At 44.9% G+C, this 21,855-nt stretch overlaps 1 protein-coding gene across 3 annotated transcripts in view; it reads right to left on the bottom strand.

The window, feature by feature from the left end:
• LOC117895130 (zinc finger MIZ domain-containing protein 2) overlaps nucleotides 1–18,358 on the bottom strand; it is a 37,743-nt gene extending 19,385 nt beyond the window's left edge. Inside the window, exons 1-11 of one of the 3 annotated variants that reach the window (XM_034802544.1) lie at nucleotides 18,262–18,265; nucleotides 17,603–17,717; nucleotides 5,166–5,832; nucleotides 4,920–5,087; nucleotides 3,836–4,706; nucleotides 3,636–3,768; nucleotides 3,357–3,570; nucleotides 2,532–3,289; nucleotides 2,336–2,465; nucleotides 1,906–2,268; nucleotides 1,700–1,838 (exon numbers count right to left, since the gene is read on the bottom strand). In XM_034802544.1, the coding sequence (XP_034658435.1) occupies nucleotides 1,707–1,838; nucleotides 1,906–2,268; nucleotides 2,336–2,465; nucleotides 2,532–3,289; nucleotides 3,357–3,570; nucleotides 3,636–3,768; nucleotides 3,836–4,706; nucleotides 4,920–5,087; nucleotides 5,166–5,819 (3,423 nt within the window). In that variant the 5' untranslated portion in view covers nucleotides 5,820–5,832; nucleotides 17,603–17,717; nucleotides 18,262–18,265 and the 3' untranslated portion in view covers nucleotides 1,700–1,706. Of the gene's footprint in view, nucleotides 1–1,699; nucleotides 1,839–1,905; nucleotides 2,269–2,335; nucleotides 2,466–2,531; nucleotides 3,290–3,356; nucleotides 3,571–3,635; nucleotides 3,769–3,835; nucleotides 4,707–4,919; nucleotides 5,088–5,165; nucleotides 5,833–17,602 lie in introns of all 3 variants that reach the window. The other 2 variants (XM_034802543.1, XM_034802542.1) reach the window with 2 other exon arrangements.
• Nucleotides 18,359–21,855: the final 3,497 nt, after the last annotated feature.

The following is a 21,855-nucleotide window of genomic DNA, read 5'->3' as shown; positions in this document are numbered from 1 at the left end:
TCGCTATATTTTTGAGTATTATATCGTATTGTATTTCTCCTCTAAATATATTATATTTATAATATACCTATCTTTTATCGCTCGCGTTCGGTGTGTGGGTATCATACATATATTGTTCGTATATATATAAAAATTGGTCCATTGGTAACCACATCGTACGAAACACAAATAGAACAACTGAAAAACAAAACATAAATAATACGAAATAAATATGGGAATTTGTGTTCTCGAAATAAAACCCAAAACAAGGCAAAAAAGAAACTATAAAAGTCCCTTACCGTTTTTTAATTTTTTGAAATACTTTTGTTTTTTCATTTATTATTATCATTATCATATATTTGTATATATATGTATATGTTTTAATTAGCTTTGTGTGTGTGTGTGTAGGGGAGAGGATGTGTGTGTGGGCAGGGGTATACTTGTCGCATATATAACATACATCATATTCCATTTATTTACAATATATTTTAGAGCTAGCATTAAATTTGATTTACACTTTTAATAGTTGCTGTTTCCCTCTACACTCCACTACACTCCACCTCCTATTCTCACCTATTTATGCGCTGTCTGTTTTAGTTTTCTCTTTTCCTTATACATACTTTTCTTTTATGTTTTATCTTCTGTTTTTTCGCTATGATTAATATAATTCTTAATAATTTTTTCTGCTTTTTGTGTTAAATTTCGTTTATCTTTTAAATCAATTAATCTTTTATATTCTGTAGATTTAGGCATTCTAAAAATAAACTAAAATTATGCAACAATTAAAATGTAAATGTTTGTTTTTTGTTTTTATGTTTTGTTTTTCATTTTATAAATGTAATAAAATTGTTGGGATTTTTGTTGTTGTTGTTGTATGTATTTTTTTGTATTTCTCATTTTTTAATGCTTTTTGCTTTTGTTTGCTCATGCTTCTTCTTTCGAATCGTTTCTGTAAAACTGTTGCTGATTTTCCATTCTCCTGGTAATACTTTGTACAATATATATTAAAAAAATAAAAACAGAAACAAGAAACATTCCACAACAAAATTAAAATTCTTTTAAAAATATTACGGGGTAATGCAAAACGAAGAAAAGAGTGTAGCGTGCGACATATCTGACGGCATATCTCGATTTCGATTTCTAAATAATATTTCTGCTGCTTCTGTCGGGAAAAAATTACACATTAAATTCGTAAATTTCATTGAAGGAATTTTCATGCTCTCAACTTAATGGGTTTTCTGTGCTTCTTTCTCATTCTCTTTTTGTTTTCTTTTTTATATGGTATAATGACTGTTTTGTTAGTTTTTTTATGCTTTTTGTGGTACATTTTTTTACGTTTTTTCTTGTTGTTGGTTGCTTTTTTTAAATTAAATGCCAATTAATTTAATTAATTAATTTTTAAATCACATTTCATTGTTTTTCAAACACGGGGGCAAATACACAAATTGTTGCTCTCTGCTGGCCGCTGCTTGCTGTTGTTTGTTGTTGTTGTTGTTTCTCAATTGTTGCTGTTGCTTTTGCTTTTGCTTTTTTTTAGTGTGAGGAAACGAAAAATGTTTGAAGTACGCGACTTTTGCTCTGTAGTGCAGATTGTTTTTCTTTTGTTTTGTTTTTTCATTAAAATTAATAATACTATATACAATTTATGGTATTTCTGCCATTACTCCTTCGTCATTCTCCTGCATTGTCTCTCTCCCATCCCTTTCCCTTTCCCTCTCTCGCTCCCCTTAGTCGAACAATGTGGCCAGCAAGTCGTCGCTGGCATTATTGTTGCTGCTGCCACTGGAAGGAGGCGTATTGAGGTCTGGCTGGGGATCCAGGTACGAGAGAATCTCCATGGGATCCACATCTTGCAGTAGCTACAAATAAGAAGAAATAAAACTATTAGCTAGAGTTCTCCTGATCCTAGTTAATCCTTCAACTTACATTCAGATCATGCGCCGTGTCATTGATGCCTGCCGTTGCCGCATCAAAACTCTGCAGTTCGGCACTCAGATCCGTCTCCGTGAACTTCAGCTGCGTCTGGCTGTTCATCAGGCTGTTGAGGAGCTGCTCCTGCTGCTGCTGCTGCTGGTTCTCTGCACTACCCATGCCGCCACCCATGCGACTGGGCGTACCCGGTGTCTGTGGCGAGTTGTGGCCCGTGCTGCTGCTGTTGTTGTTGTTGCTGCTGCTGGCATTTGGTGTGCCCCCACTGATGGGCTCATTGTGGGAGGAGCTAACACTTGGAGGTCCACCCGGTGTCATCGGATGGCTGGCCGCACCAGGCGTGTGCGGTGTATGGGGCATCTAATCGAAGAAAAGAAAGCAACAAATAAGCAACCTTCTGTGGGTGTTGGCTTGTGTTTTAGCTTACCTGATCGCTCAGAGACTTTTCCATGGCATTTAGTTGATCCAAAGAGTTGACACCGCCATCGCCATTGGACAGACCGCCGCTGCCATCGCTGTGGTTGCCACTAAAGTTGTCATAGCTGCCGCGATTGCCACTGAAGAGAGAGATTATTGATGATTATTGACTGCCCTGACAGATGCAATTTTAGGGGTTTACTCACTGCTGATTGCCCATCATATTCCCACTGGCAATGGAGTTCATGTCGTGCATATTGTACGGACTCATCGCCTGTGAATTGTCCCACGTGGGCAGCTGTGTGGAGCCCGGGGACATCACCTTGGCCATGTCATCGCAGAGTTCCTGCTTGACGACAGGCATCAGTTCCTGCTTGATGGCTGGCATCACACTGGGACCATTGCTGCTGATGGGATTGCTAGTAGGAACATTCGAGGGCGTAGATGCTCCTCCTCCACTGGCAGCAGAACCACCCACTGCCGGGGCGTTGGGCATGCCGCCGTTGTGCTGCAGAGCCCTCCAGTTGGCAGACGAGTCAATGATCACCTCATCCACATCCGAGTTGCTCAGCGTGTTGAGAATGGCCCAGATGTACTGATCGATCTCCAGGGTGTCGGTGATGGCCGACTTGCTGCACTCCGGACAGCGCCAGGAGCCCCGCTCGCTGTTGATCATCAGATAGGCCTCCAGATCGAAGCATTGCACGTGCTTGCACTCGTGCCCCCTGGCAGGCAGGCGTATTCGAGACTTGGTTATGGGGCACTTCAATGAGATCTTGGTGCACTGCTGCGATGGCGACACATCCGCGCCATTGCCCACCGCCTGGCCATCGGGTGGCAGGCCCAAATTTCGCTTGATCTTCTGCACGCTGTGCTCCAGCGGCAGCAGGTTGCGTTTGTGCAACGTCTGCAGCACTTGGCGCACAGATGGTCGATGGACTAGTTGCAGCACAAACAAATGTGACTATAGAGAGGGGGAAACAAAGTTTAGAGAGTGTTTCGTGGAGGAATTTCCGCTGATTTCTACTTACACAACAACAGGAACTGGCCGTCAGCTGTAGGGTATTGCGTCCTGGCTGGCACACAGCCTTCAAGTAGAGCGGACGCAATGCCGTGCTATTCTTCTCTGAACGCTCGATATTCAGAGGCGTGGCATTGGCGGAGACGGTGACGGTGTGCGGCCAATTGGTGTTCATCTGTCGATCATCCTGATGGAAGCACTTTAACTGCAGCTCCAAATCGGTGCTAAACAAGAGGAGAGGTTAAAGATTACTATAAGCGTTGCAGTTGGGATCAATTCAACGACTTACCGGCACATCAGCGTATTGTAGACATTCTGCTTTAGATGGAACACGTGATTGCTCACAGACAGATTGTGCAGCAGGCGGAACGGTGCCAAAATGATGCCATCGCGTACCGGGAATGTCAGTCTCATTTCTTCACCTACAAAGTGGAGAGTAGAAGCGTGGGATTAGCCACCGATCTCTGCTGATCTCTGGGTTGAACTTACTGTTATCCATTGGTGGCTTTATGTCCGGATTGGGGCTCACATATGGGACACTGCAGGCGGGCGTCAGCGGTGGCGTTGGGTTGCCAGGAACTGGACTGTGCTGATAGTTTTGCTGGAAACCTTGATTCTGGTAGGGATTGCCTGTTGTGGCCACACCCGGTCCCGCCGGGCACATGCTGCCGCCGCCCCCTTGTGGCATTCCTCCGCCATTGCCGCCACCAGCTCCGGGATAGAATGCTCCACCCGGGCCGCCAGCTCCTCCGTACCCAACGCCGGGCACACCACCGCCAGCCTGTGGCATGAAACGTTGCTGCTGGCTCATGCAGCCGGGACCGGGTCCCATGCCAGCGCCAGCCATGCCACCAGGACCCATGGGTCCCATGACGGGTCCACCATTCGGGCCCATTCCATTGGCAGCGGACATGCGGCCGTAGCCACCGCTGCCGGCAACCATTGGACCTCCGCGTCCATAGCCATTCCCTGCTCCTGCCGCCTGCATCGGCAGCGGCACACCCCCTGCTCCGGGATGCATCTGCTGGCCGCCGTACATCTGCGGCGGCTGCTGCTGCTGCACAAGATTGGGATACACGCCGCCCACACCGCCAACGCCTGCTCCGGCGCCCGCTCGCTTCTGGGCCATGTGCATCTGCGGATGGGGATACGGCGCCATGCGACGCTGCTGCTGTGGCGGCGGCGCCTGCTGCGGATAACCGCCATTGGCCATGCCCTGCATCTTGGCCATGGGATTCATGCCTCCGCCCATCTGCTGAGCCGCCTGCTGCTGCATGGGACTCATCCCTAAGCCACCGCCATTACCTCCAGGGCATTGGCCCACCATGGACATGGATTGCATTTGATTCATGGGCGTCATCTGCAAAGAAGGTGGAGAGAAAGGGTTTAGAGGGGGGAACTTCACAGGGGAAATGTGAGCTAATTCCACTTCTAGCGAAGGTTTATGCTTCATTTGATTTCGAGAGCTCAAACTCTGATGCAATCATCGCTTAAAAGTTGTGGAAAATTCTGTTTCTGCTTCGAAAACATCTGTCCATTTGGACAATCTCTCTCTGACTCTCTGGTTACTCACTTGATGATGCCTCTGTGGTCCAATGCCGCCTCCACCGTTGCCATAGCCCATGCCCATTCCCTGGCTGCCATTGTAGCCGCCCGCCTGCCCATTGGCTCCTCCGCCATTCATGTACTGGGCATTGGACATCATGCCCCCATTGGCGCCCGGGTGCATGCCGCCGCTCATCTGCAAGGTGGGGAAAAAAGAAGAGACACCTCGTAGAGAAAAGTTTTGGAAGTATTGGACTGCCGCTGGGATGCTTACCTGACTGTAACCACCCATGGCATCCATGCCGGACATGTGCTGTTGCTGCTGCTGCTGCTGTTGCTGCTGTTGCTGTTGGTGTTGCTGCTGCTGATTCGCTGCCACCATGGCAGCAGGATAACCCTGTTGTCCGCTCTGGCCTGTCGAGGTGCTCAGGCCACCCAGAGAGGCAGTGGAGCCTCCGCCGCTTCCGCCACTGGTGCCTCCGCTCGTGAGCGAAGTAAACTCCGAATTGGGTCCAAAAGTGTTGTTCAGGCTGCGCAGGCTGTCGCCTCCAATGAGCTCATTGCCGAGCATAAAGTTGCCACCAGCCACACCCCCTCCAACACCTAATCCTGCGGATCTCTGCTGCTGCTGGTGATGCTGCTGCTGTTGTTGCTGCTGTTGCTGCTGCTGCTGCTGCTGCTGCTGCTGCTGCTGGTAGGCCAGAAAACTTTCGCGTTGTTGCTGCTGGTATTGATGCTGCTGCTGCTGCTGTTGGCTGTAGTATTGCTGCTGCTGCTGGTGCTGCGGATGTTGTTGCTGGTGTTGCGGATGATGCTGCTGCTGCTGCTGCTGTTGATCGAGACTGTTGTTGTTTGTGCTACTGCCACCAGGCGGTGAGATTTGGCCCCCTGTGGCTGGCGCCCTTGAGGAGCCCGCCTGCTGGTTCATTTCATCATTTTTCCTGCAATAATCCAAGCAAAGATAATACCACGAATTAGTTGGCATTCTGGCAAGACTCTTATTGGGTTTTGATAACTTTGTGGGCGTGACTGCTGCCGCAGCAGCCGCCTCTCTGCCATACAGCACATGGCAGCCCTTTCCCCAAACATTCGCCAGAATGAGAAATTCAAAAGAACTCAAAAAATGCGACACCAGAAATTTTGTTAACCGAAAGGAGAGTTTTCAGGAGAATAGAATGACAAATGGAGAAAAGCCACAGATACATTTTTGGGGGAAAAACCCATCTGCTGAGTTCCAGGGAATTCTTTTCTCACATCTTATGCGGAGCCGCTCTTATCGCTCAAAACTTGACTCATGTGCTGCGACCTCTATCGATGATGTCAGCCAGTGGGGCCATGGAGCTTATGTTCATGTGATTTCACTCCCAAAGTATGCCCCCTCAGCCCCATCCCCGCATCACCCATAGCCATATCTCCATCATCGTCATTGTCAACGTCATTCATGATTGTTGCTGTTGTTTCTGTTTTTGTTGCTGTGGCAATTCCAATTGCATTTCCATTTTGTTTCTCTTTGCTCAAACTTTTGCATTGCACTTGCTCACTTGCCGTCTGCCGTCTCCTCCTCCTCCTCTGCTTCTCCGTTCTCTCCATCTCCATCTCTCTTTCTTGATTTGCTGTGACATTTAAGCCCCAAATGTCAAATGGGCTCAGGGCTTACATTTGTTTTTCCATCAGCCCATCCACAATCCCTTCCCCCGGCCCTGGCCTACTCTATCGAACCATCTCACTCCACTGCAGGCAGAGGCAACTGCAACGCCAAGCGGCAACCCTATTCCTAACCTCACATTCATTGAAATTGTTGTCGCGCATTCGCGTATTCGTTTTGATGGCGCGACTTTTAAGGTAAAAATAATTAAGCATATTTGCCAGCCATCCATTAAACAGCAAAAGTAATATGAAAAGCATATGAGGCGACAATAAAAACAATGAGAGGCAATAGAGAAATACAAAAAATGCAGCGACTGCACACAGTCGAAGCTGTAGCTACCCTGTACTGGCAGTAAGCGATCAGATAAGAGTGGATTATGGATGCATGTTTGATCTGAGCTTAAACAAATTAACTTTTAGGCAGAGGAGCGTATAAGTGTACCAATAATCACTTCGAAGAGAGGTAAAGAGATTGCCTACACACAAGACACAAAGCAGACACACAAATTCAAGCCATACGCAAGTCGAAGCTGTGCATACCCTACAGCTAGCATTCACTGGATTTCTATTCGTATTATTATGGTACACCAAAACATGAGTACATGTGTACCCCAATTGCCACATGTACAGATGTCTGTGCCTATGTAGGGTGCGAAAAGCAACGGCTGATTCCACTCCGCACACCAACAAACAAAAAGAGAGTAACACGCTCCCAATAATTGCGCATCTACAAAAGCAGCTCAGAGCTACAACAACAACAACAACAACAGCCAAAACAAAAGCAAATAAAGTTGCTGGAACAAAAACTGACAAAACGTAGAACAACAACAAGAAGAACAAGATCAAGAGAAATAACAACAACAGCAGCAGCACAAGAGCGAAATGCAAATAAATAGCACATTGCTAAGCGATTGGCTGATAATCGCATGACGAAAAAGCCCAGAGCCCGGCAAAGTCTACAAAGATCGAGAGGTTGAGGGCAGGGTAGAAAGAAGAGAGAAGAAAGAAGGTAAGGCAGGTAGGAAGAGGCACTTCAGTCTCAGGTGAGCGCCAGTACTGGGCACCCACGAATATAGCAACTGCCTTACCTTTTGTTCAACATTCCCTGCGTGGCAAAACTTTAGGTGGCGGCGCAGGGGGTGTAGTGCAGAACCTGAACCTGTGATTGCCGCGCGACTGTGACGATAAATTAGCATTGAGAGTGCTGCCTGCCTGCCTGCCTGCCGCTGCTAGCGAGGGGAGTGCGGCAGAGGAGACCCACTACACTGTACATAGAAACGCAACCACTGGAGTGGAGCGGTAAATAAAGCAATGCAAAGCAGGTCATTAGGTCGTCGGACAGAGGCCCGTATGGGAGCCAAGTAAGTGACTGTGGGATAGCCAACCTCTAGCACACCTCAAGGCTGCATGTGGCATAGATTTCCATCTCCCTTTATCAAATGTGACAAACGACCTTCGGCACTGCTTAGATAAAAGAGAGCAACGCAACCCACATACCTACATATGTAGATTGTGTGGAGAAGGGGAACCAAAAAGTTATTTTCCGATCACATAATCATCATCGTCTCATTATGTGACTTGCACCGACAGTTGGACAAGGGTTCCCATGGCGTGTGGGAGGGGGGCAGAGGACAGACACATCTGTGATGTGACGGCCGCTTGCCTTTGCTTTGCTTTGTTCGAATTCTCAGTCTCATTCTGTTTCTGCCTTTTGTACTTTGATTAGATATAAATTTCTTCATTGATTAGATAAAAATAAAGCAAAACAGCAGAGACAACGAGAGAGAGAGGGAGCGCGAGCAAAAGTAAAGCAGTTCAGAGGTGGGTGCCGTTCCATTCCAATGGAGAGACGCGGCGACACGTGCTTTGGGAGAGGAGAGATTCTACTCTGCCTTTATGTACATACATATATCGGAATCAGTGCACGATCTCTGGCTACCTCTCTCTGTCTCTCTCTCTGCCTATCTGTTGCTCTCTCTTTCTAGTGTGGCTTGTGTAATTGTAAATTTGTGCGCACTTTGATTTGCTGTGGTAATAAAAATTATTTCTCATTTGGCACACGAAATGATTTCCGTATGTCCCACAGCCGCCCAGTTGCCCGCAGCCCAGTGGCGTAGTCAAAGGTGTTTTTATTAACAGCAAAAGGGGCCAGAAGAGGGGGATGGTAAGCCCAACAAAGGGCATATTTTGTGTCTGCACACAGAGAAGATGGGGAACATAATCCACCGATTTTTAATTGACTTTATTTGCACAATTTATGGCCATATTTCGATATGAATTATACGAGGTTTTTGCCGCTAGTTTATTTTTCAGCAATGCGACAGACGGCAAAAGGAAAGCGCCGAAAATCCTTTATGGGATTGAATGTCTGGCAAAGTCTATTATATTTTTGCGGCTAAAAAACATTCTATCTATTCTCTTTTCTGATTTTCTGTTCCTTGTACTCTCTTTTTTATTGCTATAATTGTTTGCGTGTTTGTTCTTGTTGCGGCGCTGGGCTGGCCTCTCGCCGCCGCTTTTGCGCTTTTATTTTTACAAACGATAGACGACGGACGACCCAACGACAAACGACAGTTGGCGTCATGTAACAAAAACACACACACTCACACAGACAGACAAGTAATATATGTGTATGTATGGACATCATATAGATTATGTAAAAGTGTATTTCCATAGAGAGAGAGAGAGAGAGGGAGGGAGGGAGAGCTAGACGAGACCCTGAAATATTGTGGAGACACGTGCGTGGAGAACCAAATGACAGAACGAACATTGTTTTTAGACAAAAATCAATTTCGGGCAAAGAGTGAAATCATATTTTCCTTCAAAGGTAGAGAGGGTTTTTCATCCCCATTCCACCCACCATTGGGGGCAGGGCGAATGGCAATAACACATCAAAAATGTTTGATTTGCTCTCTCTGTTTTCTTGTTTCGTTTTGCTGCCCTTTCCATATGCCCCAGCACTCATCATTCCCTCACACTCTCTCCCTGCCCTCCCTTTCTGGTATTTTCATTGTTTCGCTGCACTCTCCCTTTCCCTCCCGCTCCCCTCCCTCCACCCATGACATGCGTTTGACAGTTGTTTTTCAAGGGTGTTTGAACGCCCTGATGCCCTGTGATCCCCTGAACCACCCGAATAACCGATGCTAAAAACCCACCCCCGCTGCTGCTGCTGCTGCTGCTGCTGTCCCTCAAATACACTGCACTTCCAAAAATACAAAATACCCAACCTAAAAAAAAACAATCATTTTTTTTAGTTTTTTTGTTGGTGTTCCTTATGGCAGTTGTCGTCTGTCTGCGGATTCATTTTTTTCCATATTTCCACTGTCACGAAGCGTTGGCCGTGCTGGGGCGGTTGTTTAGGAGGGGTACAAGGGGCAGCAGGGAGGACCTTTGTAAGGGATAGTCTGTCCCCGAATTGATGGGTTTTCTGCCGTTCCAGGACTTTTTTCTGTCTGTCTGTCGTAGAATTTTGATGGCGCCTGCTGGTATGCAACACTTTCAGTCAGAGAAATTTTCCACTTTTGTTTCACTTTTTTCCATCGGAGTGGAGTATTTTTCCACAGAGTTTTCCCTTGCTTTCCCACACGCTCACTCACTCTTGCTCGTGCTCTTAAATATCGCTTTTCATAATTTATTTGCCCCGTGCTACTCGACTTTCATAAATCGCAATGAAAAATGAAAAATAAAAATGCAAATAAATCAACATAATAGACTCTTGGCAGCGGCAAATAAAGCCAGCCAGCAACCACCAGAAACAGGAGCAGCAGCAGCAGCAGCAACCCTCTGGCAACCCCATTCCACATTCATGCAACTGAGGGGGTGGAGGCATGCGGAGCATGCAACAAAATATATAAAAATCGAACCGAGACACACACAACAAAATCCAAAGAAAATGGCACAATTTTTGATTAAAAATCCGAATGCAAATAATACAGATGGTCAGTCAGCGTTTCGCATTCAATGGCTAGGAGATGGGGTCATGGGGCTGGGGCATGTACCACAGGGCTGTTGTTGAAATATGTGTAAAAGCATATTCCCCCCCTTAAAACCCGATTCGATCCGATCCGGCAGCAGCCAGACTCCCATCCTCTCCGACTTCTCTCCCCCTGCATGCAAATGTTTGCCTCAAACTTTTGCATTTTGCGGATTTCGAAAATGATTTTTGTAAATGTTTTGCCGCTTGCGGTGGCGCATCCTCACCACTGGAGGGGGCAGGGAGAACGTGGCTAAAGGGAGTGCAGGGCATGCCATGTGGCATGAGTAATATTTGAAATATTGTTTTGCTTCCCCTACCTCCACTCTGCTGTCTCTTATTTTGTGCTTTCGGCACCTGTAACTGGCTTTTATTTTATTACTTATTGCCCTCCTCACTTCCCCGCTTCGTTTTCCCATAGATATTGCGTATACGCAATGTGTTTTTGTGTCGGCCATAAAACATTTGCCATAGTTTTTAGCCATATATCGCATTTAATCTATTGATTGTGTGTGCGCTTGTGGGTGAGGGTGATTATTTGCATACTAAAATGTACAATTTCTTACGGGCTGCACTGTACACTGCGCTACAGTAGTCATTTGTTGAAGAGGAACAGCTATGCGCCACTCGCTTGTGGATTATGGAAGAAGAGACTTCAAAGCGAACAGCGACAGATCTTTCCGTTGTTTTCGTTTTCATATTCTCTTGCTATTTGTCTTTCTTCTCTTGTTTGTCTTTTGTTTAATTGCTCAAATTGCATTTTGTCGTTGAACTACTCCGATAGCCAGCCAGTCCATTGTTTGTGTCTAGATACCTGATTTTTGTAACCGAAAGCGTTTCCGCTGTCTGATGATGGGCATTCGCTGGGTTCGTGGGTGTTGGGTGAGTCTATGTGTCTGTCGTCTACACGAGGCGTCGTTGTCTCCGTCGTTGGGCGATAAACAAAACTAGCAGCAACAACAACAACAAAAACCCCCACACTGTGAAGGGTGCAACGTAACGGAAGGAATGGGAAAGGGGGTGGCCTCCCTGTTACAACACACGCGCTAATCAGAACACTAATGGACGGGAGGGCCCCAAATGTGCAGTTCCCTGTGCTTCCCCTTCTGCCTGCCCTTTCTTCGGTTTTCCTATCAATCAGTGGGAGCGAGTGTGTGGTGTAAGGTGTGCAAAAAAGCACTCCCTAACACTTTTGTGTGGTGTGTGTGCTCCGTGTGTGCTTTTGTGGACAGAGGGACGATCTAGCTGGTGGTTTGGTTTGGTTTTCGTTTTGGTTTTGGTTTGGGCTTCGATTTGGTTCAGGTTTTTGCGGTTTGCTTTGGGGGCTATCTTATCTGTGGTGCGAGTTTTTGCTTGAAACTAAATTTGTGCCAGCGGAGAGGGGCAGGGCGGGGCAGGGGAGGGAGTATGAGGCATGGTACGGGTACTCCACCATACGCGCGCGGATCTATTCCCATTGTCATCGTCGTCATTGCGCTTTTTGGCATTTATCTAATCGCCAATTAAGCAACAAAGCAACAACACAAAAAACCCAACGAAATTCATAAACAATTCGGACGACCAGACATAAAACATTAAAAATAAATCGAAGGCTGCGACTGTCAACGCTTTGCAAATAAAAAACAAAATAAAACACACACACACTGCAAATAAATGTATGAACAAAAGTAAAAAGAAGCTGCAATAATTTTTGTTCAAGTATTTTTGCACAAACAACGACAAAGAGGGGAAGGGATGGAGGTGGAGCGGGGAGAAATATACATAAATCACAATTTAAAATAAAACAAAACGAAAATTGCAGCAACAGAGACAGAGACAACAACAAAACAACAGAAACTCAACGACGAATCGACGAAGCAAAGCCCCAAAACCCAACGCATAAATCGCCAGCAGAGAGGCAGAGGCGACGTCAACATCGACAGCGACTGAGACAGAGACGGAGACGTCGTACTTGAAAACCAGTTTGTCGAATAAAAATATGTCTACTGGAAGGTACAGCTAAAAGCAACAGCAGCAACAGACAAGAAACAACAGCAGACAACAGTCAACAGCTTGAAGCAACATCAACTGCTGCAACAGCAGACAGCGAAAATGAAACCCAAAAGAGAGGCCTACCAAAGAAATAGTTGCAGCAATGTTATCATCAAAACTGGAAAAGGTCTCGTGTCTCCCATAACAGATATAAAGATAGCAAGGGAAAATGGAACAGGAAGTGGCAGAGAGGCGACCTCTGATAAGCAAGTAAAATTATTGAGAAGCGCGTAGAGAGGCGCTCTATGGGCAGGTGAAGCCACCTGTGCCAGAATGTGGAATGTGGCAGGAGAGATCACTTTCAGAAGGTCCTTCGTATACCAATGGATAAATTCCATGAAACATTCATTCAGTGTGTGCAATTGTAACCACAAGAGACCTTGATTCTTAAACATTTCGATGGTAAACTTAATTTATGGCTGCCTTCCTTTGCTAATCAGTTCGCCCAATAACCTCTCTTCTTCCTCCCTCTCCTGCCCCCTCTTTGCACTTGACTTGATTTCCATTCACAAAAAACCCAACCCAAACACCAATGCCAGCCACCATTTTGTTTGGTGTTGTACTCCACACACAATGAACGGTAAACAGCGATAAGCAATTATCGATAACTGAACTATTTTCTGCATACCAAAGCGCAAAATTGATGTCGGCCAGGCAGAAGGAGCAACGTCAGAACGAGAGAGAGGCAGAAAGCTATTCCAGAGTAGCTCTGAGAAACGTAGGGAGCGATTTGCCATTGTTTTCCCCATAGATATAGCCATACGATCTAGGGCTATAATTAGCTTGTCAGCCCAAAACTCTTGCCATTCCCATTGCTATTCCCCAAAGGCTGCTGATAAGAGTTGTGGGTTGCCTTTGATTTTTTCTGGGGTTTGGTTTCAGGTCTCTGATTCTGGGTTTTCGGTTTGTGTTCCCATCGATTGTGGTTCGTTCTCTGGCTTGTGCTATCTATGAGGTTGTTGTGGCGACGGATAGAGCATATGTACATTTTTTAGTATGGAATGAACTCGTACTAGCACTCGTGTATATCTATGCGAATGTGTGTGTTATGGTGGGGGTCGGTGCGTTTCGTTTCGGTCTAGTTTTTGATATCAGAGAGGTACGTACGGTCGTTTCAGGGGCTTTTAATTGGGTCGTTAAATGTTTTCGTTTGGGATTCGGTTTTTGTTTTGATACTTCTTTGGGGCTACATTTCGTTTCCAGCATGATTCGGTGTCTTTTATCTATCATGTGACAACTGGCAAGTGCAGGTTAAACTTCAAAAGATCTCTCTCCAAAGATCTCTGCAGGCGTCAGAAAGTCACCTACTTAACCCATTAATGTTCAATTAAATTCAAATTTCCTGATAAGATATGCACGAAAAGAGCGACAGAGAACTTTCACTCGTTCTTCCTCTCGCTCTCTCTCTCCCTCTCACTCTTCATGTGACCTTCAATCTTTGTTTTGCTTGAATGAGGGGTTAAAATGTTGTTTGATTTAGGGGTTGCATTGGCTTCGCCTTAGGCTGCTTTTGGTTTACACATGTAACTATTGTCGTGCCCTCGAGTGTGTATTTCGTTACGGGGGTTGCTTCTAGCAGTATATTTTCAGCCCCCGGTTCCATGATGATGGGTTTATTAAGCGAGTAATATTCATTTCACTCATTCATTTAGTCATTCCTTCCTTCCATCTATCCTTCCTTCCTTCCAACGCGAAGCTCCTCTACTCTTCTGTTTGTTTTTTTGCTTACACTCTCTCTCTCCCTGATATTTCTCCCTCCAGTCCTCTCTCTCATCCTCCCTCCCTAACTCTCGCTCTCTCTCTGGAGGGTTGACGATTTGCAAATGGTTTTCCGCGTTTAGGTTTTGTTTTTCAGTCATTTGCTTCGTTTGTATCACATTTTTATTTCCCGTGTGAAAATGGCAAACAGATGAGGCACACACCACACACACACAGAAACAGGAAGTGGCTGCCTGCCGCACACACGTAGGAGAAGGGGCATGCAGGCAGGAGAGGTAGCAATCACAATTTTCAAGTCCTTTTCGGTGGTTGCTTGATGGGTTGTGATTTGGTTGCTTCGGTGGTTGATTGATGAATGATTGTTGTTGCTGTCTCGCGCTCAATAGTTTCTCATCCTAAGGATCTGCGGGATCGTATCGCATAGAGTGGGTCGTCTGGTGGGCTGGTGGTGGTTGATGACATTTAGAGGGTGTTTAAGATAAGCCTCAGGGCGTTAATTAACCGATAGATTGATCTGCTGGCTGGCTGGATGTGCCATGATTCGAAGATCATTGAACGATGAAATTTGTTTGGAATATGTTTCGGGCGAGACTTTAATTTGGGAAGTGAAATCATTCGATTTTAAATTGATTTTTTAAGTTCATTGACGGCTTAAATTATTGTGAAATAATTGGATTGAGTTGTAGAAGGGATTTTTTTCTAAATGTCTCTGGAAGGTATTTATTAGATTACGTTAATCAATTAAATGGAATTCTTTCTGTTTACTTCTTATCAATTTCTAGAGGATTCCAAGCCCTATCGATCACTTTGGTGTACAGTTTTTGCATTTTATAATGAAATATGCTGCTGAATGGATTGTTTCATGAACAATTGATTCATTTTTTGTATGGAATTGCATTTTTTGGTACATTTCTCGAACATTCCAGGCAAATTTTCCCGTTCAACGGAAGTGTAAGATCTTTTGGTGAATGGTTTTCCTTCTGGGAAGGTTTCCTTCGAGAGTTTTCCTGAGAACTGCCTGAAATGCCAGCTGTGTGCTCAGGGGTTACATATCATCAGGGGGCCATTGCTACCGCTACCTGTCTGTAAAGTATCTTTTTCCTCTGCCTCTGAGTCTATCTTTTGCCTGCATGTACTATATCTCACATTTTGCGAAATGGGTTAAGGTTTACCTGTGGTCGGCATTTTTCTTTCTTTCTTACACACCCGTTAACCGTACGATTTTCCAACCTTTTTTGTTCAGTCTTTCATCTTTCAGCCTCTGCCGTTTCCATCTCCTCTCCTCCCCTCACCCATTTCCATCCTCTGTCTTTGCCCTCTCCCTCTCCTACTGCCTTTTCTCTTGCTACTTTTTCTTCTTGCCGACTCTTCTCATCTGCGCTGCGATGCGATGATGAATTACAAGCGAACCGAAAAAATGTCTGCAAAGAGTTTTTCTCATTGTTACAAACAGAGCGTAGAAGAGCGGCAGGGGTGCGCGGAGGGGTTTGTTGGGGCAGGGGGAAAAATATGCGTGGCATGTGAGAAAAACGGCAAAAACCAGGGAGACACTGCTGGACGGGGGAGCGACAGAGAGAGAGAGAGGGCGATAGAGAGAGAGAGAGCATGGAACGGGGGTCGTTGAGGTTGTTGTAATGCTTCGTTTCGTGTGGAGTGACCTTTTTTTTTGTGTTGGTTGTGTCTTTGGGTTTTGGGTATTTTTTTCGCTGTTCTTCGAACCTTTTCTTTTACAAAAGACAGCGAAGAATGAGAGAAGGAGACTGGAAGAAGTAGGCGAAGAAAGAGCAGAGGAAATACGAAAACAGAAACACAATAAATTGGGCGAAAACATTGTCGAACTCTGGAAATTGAGTGACGGTCGAGAACGGAGGGAGGGAGGAGGGAAGTGTGTTGTGTGGTTGTTGTCGGCGTAGTTTTCCCTAAATGTGTTGTTGGTGTCATTGTTGAAGAGGCGGCAGGCAGACGAATGTAGTGGCACGCAGTTTGTGTGGCAAGGGGCAAGAGGCCAAAGGCAGCAAGAATTTTCGGGGGTACGTGAGCAAAGGCAGGAACAGCTAGCAGCAGCAGCAGGGGCAGCGGCACACAAACGAAGCGGATCGTTGGGAACATTTTCCCTTCTACAAGTCTCGATTCTGCTTATACTTTTCTCCCACTGCTCGTTTGCCTGCTCCCACTTCTTTGCTTCTTCTATGCTATGCTTTTCCCTGAAAATAGTTCAATGGAAAACTCCAAGCACACACAAAAAGCAAAGCAATAAAGCAAGCAACAGCAGTGGCAGTGGCAGTGGGTCGCAGTCGCACCAGACGACTCTTTTCTGAATGGTTTTCTGTGTGGCTCTTGGGATGGCGATGGATGTTTGTCTGTCTCCAAGAGTACTGCGTGTGTATGTGTGTGTGTGTGTGTTTTCTGTCTGCCTCTCTCTCTTTCTGTATATGTGTGTGTCAATTATGGGTCAGCTGTGCGTGAGAGCGAGGCAGAAAGGCAGCGAGAGAGAGCGGCGTGTGTGACTAGAGAGACGGGTCGACAGGGAGGGAAACGAGGGCCAGATGAACAGCTGATGTGGGAATTTCAGTGCCAAAAAAAGTCGGTCAAAGTTACTCTTTAAGATGCACAACAACAACTACCTTTTAAAGACTGTCAGAAAAAACGTTTGTGGAAACTTTGAAGTGAATTATAGGTAAAAATTCGATAGAATTTCGTGGAATTAATTTAGCCACAAGGGAATTTCGATTTTCTTATCATTTTCAACTTATTTTTCATCTAAAAATTAATGGATTTTTTATAGAGCTATAAAGAATAATTGAAAGAGTTCTTAAGCACTTAAAAAACGACACATTATGGTAGAACTTTTTCCCCATTTTATTCTCATGAATTGGTTTGCCCACAAATAACACATTATTAGCCACACAATTCTTACAACTAATTAAATGAAGCACAATTATTAGCAATAATAAATGCATTCATTATAAAATATAGTATGGAGGAGTATTTATGCACATAGTAAGTAACTTCCAAACAACAAACAAAGTATACAAAAAATGTGAAAACTTGTACGTAAAAATATCTAAAAACAAAAGCACATTCCATTTAATTATTTTTGATATTTTCTGGGTATGTCTTATTCAAAGCACAACAATTAAAAAATGTTAAACCAAAGAACTGTTTGTTGGTACTTAAAGGTAAATTTGTATTGTTGAATGTTTATTTATAGAATTAGCTGGAGATTATTTATAGCAGCGAGTGAATGGATTTTTGCTGGGATTTCTGTATTTCTGTTTTGATTTGTTTCTGTTTCTTTTTTTTCTGTTTGTTTAAGTGGCATTTATTTTTAGATATTTTACCTAAGTTTTCTTTTTCTTTTGGGTTTTATGATGGCTGTTCGTTCGGTTGTTTCTGGGTTCTGGATGGTGCGTGCGGTTCGATTGTGGTTGCTTTGGCTGCTTAGGTTGTTCGATGCTCGATTCTTGCAGGAGACGACAGGTGCTATCTCTTGTTGCTTCTGTTATCAGTTCAGTGGATGGATGGATGGGTTCTCTCTTTTCGCTTTTGCCTTTTTGCTTCGTTCGGTGTTTGTTTGCTTGCACTTTTCACACTCTCTGTTTTGCTCCCTCTCTTCGCAGAGTCTTTCCCTCTCGCTCTCTCTCCCTCTTACACTCTTATCAATTGTCTTTTCTCTCTCTCTCTTTCTTTCTTTCCCTCTCTTCTGTTTTTGGGAGTAGGTTAAAACTTACTTTTTGGAATTGCGCTTCGTTGTTTGTTTGGAATACATGGGAATTTTGTCAAGAATCAATTGCATGGCATCAACAAATACATGGGACAGACGACAGACTTGTCACTTGTCTCTTGTCTATTTCACTCGTGTGTGTGATGTGTGTTGGCTGTTTGTTTGTTTGCTTGGTTGCTTCGACAGTTTTCACAGCAACATTTTGTGGTTCAGTTTTTTGTGGACGCTTTTGCGGTACGCTTTGAACGTCTTAAGCTTTGGGTTCAAACACTGCACTTGTGTACGTTTTTGGCTGTGGTTCAAACACTTTTTCTTTTCTTTTTTTGATGTGCGGTGCGGTTCACTCTTTTCTTTTCACTTTTTGTTTAGCGGCTCTTGTTTGTTTGATTTTGTGTTGTAAATTTCTGTAGCTTTTTGTTTGTTACGCTTTCACAATTTGTTTGTTGTTGCACAAGTTGTTGTGTTTTCTTTGCTCTTGTTTTGTTTTTCTTGTAATAATTTTTTTTGGTTGCCTAGCAAATAATTTTTTGTAGGTTTCAAAATTTGTTGTTTAAAATTTTGTCGATTTGTTAATACTGTTGTTGTTGTTGTAGTAATCCAAATGGTTGTTGTTGTTGCTGCTGTTGTTTGTGTGGTTGTTGATTGCAACAGGAACTAATTTGTAGCACTTAATCCATAAAATGTGCTCGTTGTTTGTTTGATTAAATTTGTGTAGTTAGTTTTTTTTTGTTCACTTTTGCTCAAGTCACAAATAGGTATTTTTGTTTAGTGTTTTCACTAAATATTTGTTGTTTTAATAATACTCAGACACACAATTGTATTTTTTGATTTTCTCCGCATTTGTTCAAATAATTTTTGAATATTTTCGATCGCGAGACACAGAGAGATTTCTCGGGTTTGTTTGGACTTGTGTGTTTTTCTGTGATGATGGCCTTTGGGTCGGACGCGTGCTTCGGCCGGAACGACGACGACAACACTCGACGGCAGCCAGAAAGGAACTTGAACAACGCAGCGCTCTGACCGTGGCGACAGCCAAGTTAATACAAAAATTTCCGTTGTTTCGTCAGTGCAGCGACAGAAGCGAGGTATTGAGCTCTCTCTCGGTCTCTCGGGTGGCTTCGTGTCGCTTGTCGTTTTCTGTCGGCTTTCGGTGTGAGTGAGTGGTGAAACGAGAGAGAGTGCGGTGCTGTGCTGTGCTCTCACGAGAGTTTTCGTTGCTTATTTGCATTGCATTGCCTACAGAAATCCTCGTACTCGTATGAATGCCAGTTTAAGCCACTTGTGTGAGTGGGAATTCCTCCTCCTGCAGCAGCAAGAGTCTGTAACATGTTCGATGTACAGTCGGCTGCTCTCGTCTCTCCCTCTCTTGCACACTCGCTTGATTTATTTCAGGTCGGACATTTGTATTTCGTATTCATTTTGGTCTGTGTGTTAAGGGGCGACGACGCGCGAGCACTTAAGTAAAATAATAATTACGTATACGTATGTCAATTTGTTTGACTTTTGCTTTGCCTCTGCCACGCTGCTACTATTTCTGCTGCCACAAAAAGTAGTATTAGGTAGTAGATTTCTACTACCTTTTTGTAGCGGCGTTTGTTTTGAAAGCGCTCGTGCGTGCGTGTGTGTGTGAGTGTGTGTTTGAAGAGCGTTAAGTAGATTTTTCAGCACATTTGTCTTAATTGTTGTGATTTGTGGTTGATTTACGAATGATTTACGGGCGGGCATGCAAATTTCGGGCGAAAATTAATTGTTTTTTAAATGTTTTCGGGAGCTTTGCATAAATCGTCTTATGAATATATTAATAATGTGTAATAAATAGTTATTTATGGATCAATTATGTATTCGCTAAATATATTTATTATCTCCAAACACTCAAACACCCATGTTCGCCTATCTCTATCTCTTTCTATCACTCCCACAAACACACACACGCATCGCCTCTTCTCTGCACACTCATTCACGTTTGAGTGGCCGCAAAATGGAAATACTTTAATTAGCCGAATAAAAAACATTTAACAATTTAATCTGAGCATATCAATTGCCCTCTCTCTTACACACACACACACACACACACACTCACGCTACACATGTTTATACATTTCACGCTCGCACGCTCTCTTGGCTGCTCTCTTTCTCTGCCCTGCTGCCAAAATCCACTCCCAATTTATCACTCAATTAGCACAGAAAAATGTAGCAGTGTATTTACTACGCTTCTGCAGGCTCTCTCTCTCTCTTTGTCGACAGCCTGTCTCTCTCTTTGGTTCGAGGCGGCTCGGCTCGTCGTGTGTGCAGCTGCAGCGCACAGCGTGAGAAACTCTCGTCGGCTTTTTGGTATCGGGTGTTCATCTCAATGAAATTGTAGCATATTTGTTGCCATATCGAGATTAAATTTTCAAAACACAAACGAGCACAGCACGTTGTCTGAGCAAAAGAGAGAGAGAGAGATACTCCGAGAGAGAGAGAGAGCAGTTCGTTTGTATGCGTGGCTTGTAAGCTTTTGTTGCTTTTGCTCGGTGGGTGGTGGTGGTGGTGGCTGAGTTCGGTTGCGTTGCGTTTGGTTTGGTTTGGGTTCGTTGGTTGGGGTCGAGCAGCGTCGCGATTTATTGATGATGTTGACGCCAGCTGCGCAGTCGACGGCGCTGCTGAATGCTTGGGATTGGTATGGGACGGAGGGGCAGAGCGGCTGAGGGTGGTGGCCGAGTGGCAGAGGGCAGTGTTAATGTGTTTGTTGCTCTGCCATCAAATTATGTTTTATTTTATTTAAACATGTTCTGCCTTGCCTCGATTTTTGGCAGTCCTTGTCATAATTTTGCGTGCGAGAGAGTGGGACAGCGAAGCAGTGTGCGAGAGCGTAGGCAGCGCTTCGTCCTGGCAGAGGAAGTCTTTTTTTTTCAGGTTCGAGTGCGACAGAAACAACGACAGACGACAGTTGTGCGATGTGCGATGATGATGATGACGATGATGGCATAGCGGCGGCAGCGGCAGCTTCATTGGGTTATGCTTATGGCTTTGGCTTTGCATTTACGTTTGCGTTTGTGTGTGTTTTGGGTACATACATACATACATGCATACATAAATACATAGTCTGTATGTATGCCATGGCTCTGTGTGTGTGTAAAAAGGAAGTGTACTGCGTTGTTGTAGTCGAGTCGTCATCGTACGCTGTCGCTGTTTCTGCCGCTGCTCTGGTCCGGTGTCTGTCGGTTTATGCACGTGTGTGAGGGTGTATGGCGGAGGGGCGTAGCGGGGTAGGTACAATGGGTTGGCTGGTTGCCTCTGTCTGTCTCTGTGTCTGTTTGTCGGTTGCCTCTGCTCTTTTCTCCTCTGCTGCTGCTGCTCCTCCGGCTCCATCATCGCTCAACGAGGAGTATCTGTATCCGTATCTGTGTCTGTGTAAATGCGTTGGTTGTTGGGCTCCCCACCTCACCCATCCCACCCACTCTGAGTGGTCTCAGAAGCCTATTCCTTGGCCCTGCGCTCCTGTGCGTAGTGTTGTGTGTGTTCTAGTGTGTGTGTGTGTGTGCCGTAGCTGTTTATGTGCGTGTTCATTCCTGAATGTTCCTGTTCCCCCGTGCCTGCTGCTGTTATTGTGACTAGAAGTCGTAGTATGGACATATAGGGTGTCCTGTCCCCTGACATTCGTTAGCTTATGGCATCAGCCCCTATTCCTAAGCCGGGAACACCTTCCTTCATACAGGATGTCAAAGGGGGCAGTATATCTTATGTGGTAGAGGCATTTACATACAGGAGGTGCAAATCTTTATACAGGGTCACAAAGTCAGGAGCCTAAACAGAGTGTATAATTCATAGCTATTCCCTAATCCACCTCAGCCCATACAGGGTACTAAAAGAACTTTCATTTCTTAATTT

This window comes from Drosophila subobscura, chromosome J, assembly GCF_008121235.1.
Source record: "Drosophila subobscura isolate 14011-0131.10 chromosome J, UCBerk_Dsub_1.0, whole genome shotgun sequence".
Taxonomy (NCBI): Eukaryota; Metazoa; Arthropoda; class Insecta; order Diptera; family Drosophilidae; genus Drosophila; species Drosophila subobscura.
The sequence above is the reverse complement of the archived record's forward strand: the minus strand, read 5'-3'. Positions and strand labels throughout refer to the sequence as shown.